Source organism: Penaeus chinensis, chromosome 4, assembly GCF_019202785.1.
Source record: "Penaeus chinensis breed Huanghai No. 1 chromosome 4, ASM1920278v2, whole genome shotgun sequence".
In the NCBI taxonomy this organism is placed as follows: Eukaryota; Metazoa; Arthropoda; class Malacostraca; order Decapoda; family Penaeidae; genus Penaeus; species Penaeus chinensis.
Window position 1 is genome coordinate 3769092 of NC_061822.1, and position 2500 is coordinate 3771591.

General features: G+C 40.6%; 1 protein-coding gene across 1 annotated transcript in view; it reads right to left on the reverse strand.

Annotated features, from left to right (window-relative positions):
• LOC125025087 (beta-1,4-mannosyl-glycoprotein 4-beta-N-acetylglucosaminyltransferase-like) overlaps window positions 1–2500 on the reverse strand; it is a 9258-nt gene that overhangs the window by 173 nt on the left and 6585 nt on the right. Inside the window, exons 3-5 of the mRNA XM_047612994.1 lie at window positions 1421–2500; window positions 289–405; window positions 1–112 (exon numbers count right to left, since the gene is read on the reverse strand). The exon at window positions 1–112 is cut by the window's left edge and continues 173 nt beyond it; the exon at window positions 1421–2500 is cut by the window's right edge and continues 371 nt beyond it. Coding sequence (XP_047468950.1) covers window positions 1–112; window positions 289–405; window positions 1421–2500 — 1309 coding nt within the window. The remainder of the gene's footprint in view (window positions 113–288; window positions 406–1420) is intronic.

The window sequence follows — 2500 nt, forward strand, 5'->3', positions numbered from 1 at the left end:
GGCTGGGTGGTAGAGGAGAGACCGATAGAGGTCAGGGTGTTCCAGAAAATATTTGGGCGCGTAGAACCGTTGGTCTGTCACTCTTATCAGTTGTAGCTTGTCGTCAAACCATCTGTGAATGAAATAAAATATGTATGCATTGTTTTTCTTTCGCTTTGGCCATAAATAATTAGAAAAAAAAAAACGAAAAGAAAAGAAAGAAGAAAAAAATATTATCATAGATATAGCAAATTCTTTCACTTACGGAAACAACGCATTCAAGCGTACACCGTCACCAGCGGCTCTTACCTTCCCTGCCAAAGTCTTGAAGTGATATAAGTAAGGTTTTTCTTTTCAGGATAGTCCCCCCATCGAGGGTTGTCGTTGGCTTGAGCTGCGTCCATTTTCTTTACTATGTTTGGCGGGCTGAGGAAGAAAGGACAGGAAAAGGTCAGTTAAATTTATGCAGTAATTTACGGCGTGGCAACAGTGATGCGTGGAAGATGACATGCTGATAGCTTCAGCTTGTCATGTTGATTATGACATGACTCAAGGATGTGAAAGATAAAGAAAAAAAAAAACTATATGTTTACCCAATGCCGCCGGGGAAAATGAATAAAGATTGGGAAAAATGGTGTGCTCAAATGATGATGGTGGTGATGAGGATATGACCTTAATCTTAAATTTATGATGCGCAGGGTACTCAGTCTGCTCATTCCACGCATATGATGATGATGGCGATGATAATGATAATAATGATGATAGTAACAATACTACTACTACTACTACTGCTAATGAAAATAGTAATAACAAAATTATTATAATAAAAACAAAATATTATAATAATTATAGTGACAACAACAACAATAATAATGATAATGATTGTGATAATGATAATAATAGTAATAATAATAATAATAATAATAATAACAACAATTATACAAATAACTAATAGCGATAATGATAATAATAACAAAATCAATGAAAACAATAATATCAGCAATGCTGCAAATAATGATGATATTAAACAAGCAATTAGGAATAATTTGATAGTGATGATAAGAAAATACAGCGACTCAAATAAATTATGATAACAGCGCCAACAATGATCATGATAACCATGCTGATGCTGACAGTAATGATAATAATAACAATAAAATAATAATAATAATGATGATGATAATTATCATTATTGTTATTATAGTAATGATAATAAGGGTGATGATAATAACAATAACTGTACCAATATTATTAAAATCTGAGATAAAAACATTAATGACAGCAGTACTACTGCCAACTATATTTATGATAATGACTATCGACACCATCAACACATTAACTTGCAACAGATGTACCTTGAATAAAACAAAAACATCAACAGCGCCACATAAGAAAAGGGCAATATGAAAGTGCTCTATGAAACAGGCCATTCGTGACGAACCTGAAGCACCAGGAGCAGTGCCATCCGGCGTAGTGCCCGATCGTGCCCGCAACCCAGTCCTTAACCAAGTGCCCCTCCTCTCGATACCTCTCCAGGGACTCGTTGAGCTTCTTGTTCTTCCAGGCGTCCTGTTTGCGGATGTAGAAGGTGTTGTTGAGGAGCACCCGGCGCAGCATCCCGATCGTCGCCGCGGAATTGACCACGGTGAGCTTTTCCTTCTCGCCGCTGATCCAGTTCCAGAAGGAGTTGTCGGCGGGCATCTTCCAGGCGAAGCTGAAGACGTTCCAACGCAGCCCGAAGGCGACCGGTTCCGAGTAGCCGTCGTAGAGCTTGAGGAAGGCGATGACCTCCCGCGACGGAATTTCGTCGGCGTCCGAGAGGACGAACAGGTCGTCTTCGCGGAGGCCCTTCAGGAGAGGAAGGCCCTTGATCCCCATGTAGTACCTGAGGTAGGCGTCAGCGATCCAGCCACTGTTCTGGGCTTCCGCGGAGAAAAATCCAAGGTTTATATAAACTAACTTATCTTGAAAGTCGGACATATAACCTCGCTGGAATTTCTTAAAGAATCCGAGATCTTTTCGGTCCCCGTGGGCCGTGTAGTTCGACTCAGCTATGAGGAAAACGTCCACTAAGTCATAGAGCTCGTGCATCCTCGCTTCAAACATGGCGAACTCATGGTTGACTGGGAGGCCATTAACCACCCTTCGGGGCACGAGGCGCCGTCGGAGATGAGTCTTAGGATACGAAAACTTGTATTTTCCGTGCCACACTGCCTCCGGGATCCCACAGTCTTCTCCGAAGTAATGTTTATGACAGTAGCATTTTTTGCCTTTAAGTTTCGTTTTCTCCACGTCTGTTCCTTCTGTGAAGCAGGTCCTCCCGCCGAGATCGAGGAAATACTGCCTGGTATCATCGACTATTACAAACTCTTCTGGGTTGCTTATGTTATAACCTTTAAATTTATAATCAAGACTCGTTGACATGGCTTGAAATGCATTATTGGAATCAATATCTTTTTCTAATTCCTTATCACTTTCTGCAGGTAAATGCTTTTCTAAATCACTTTTAGGGATTTCTGTA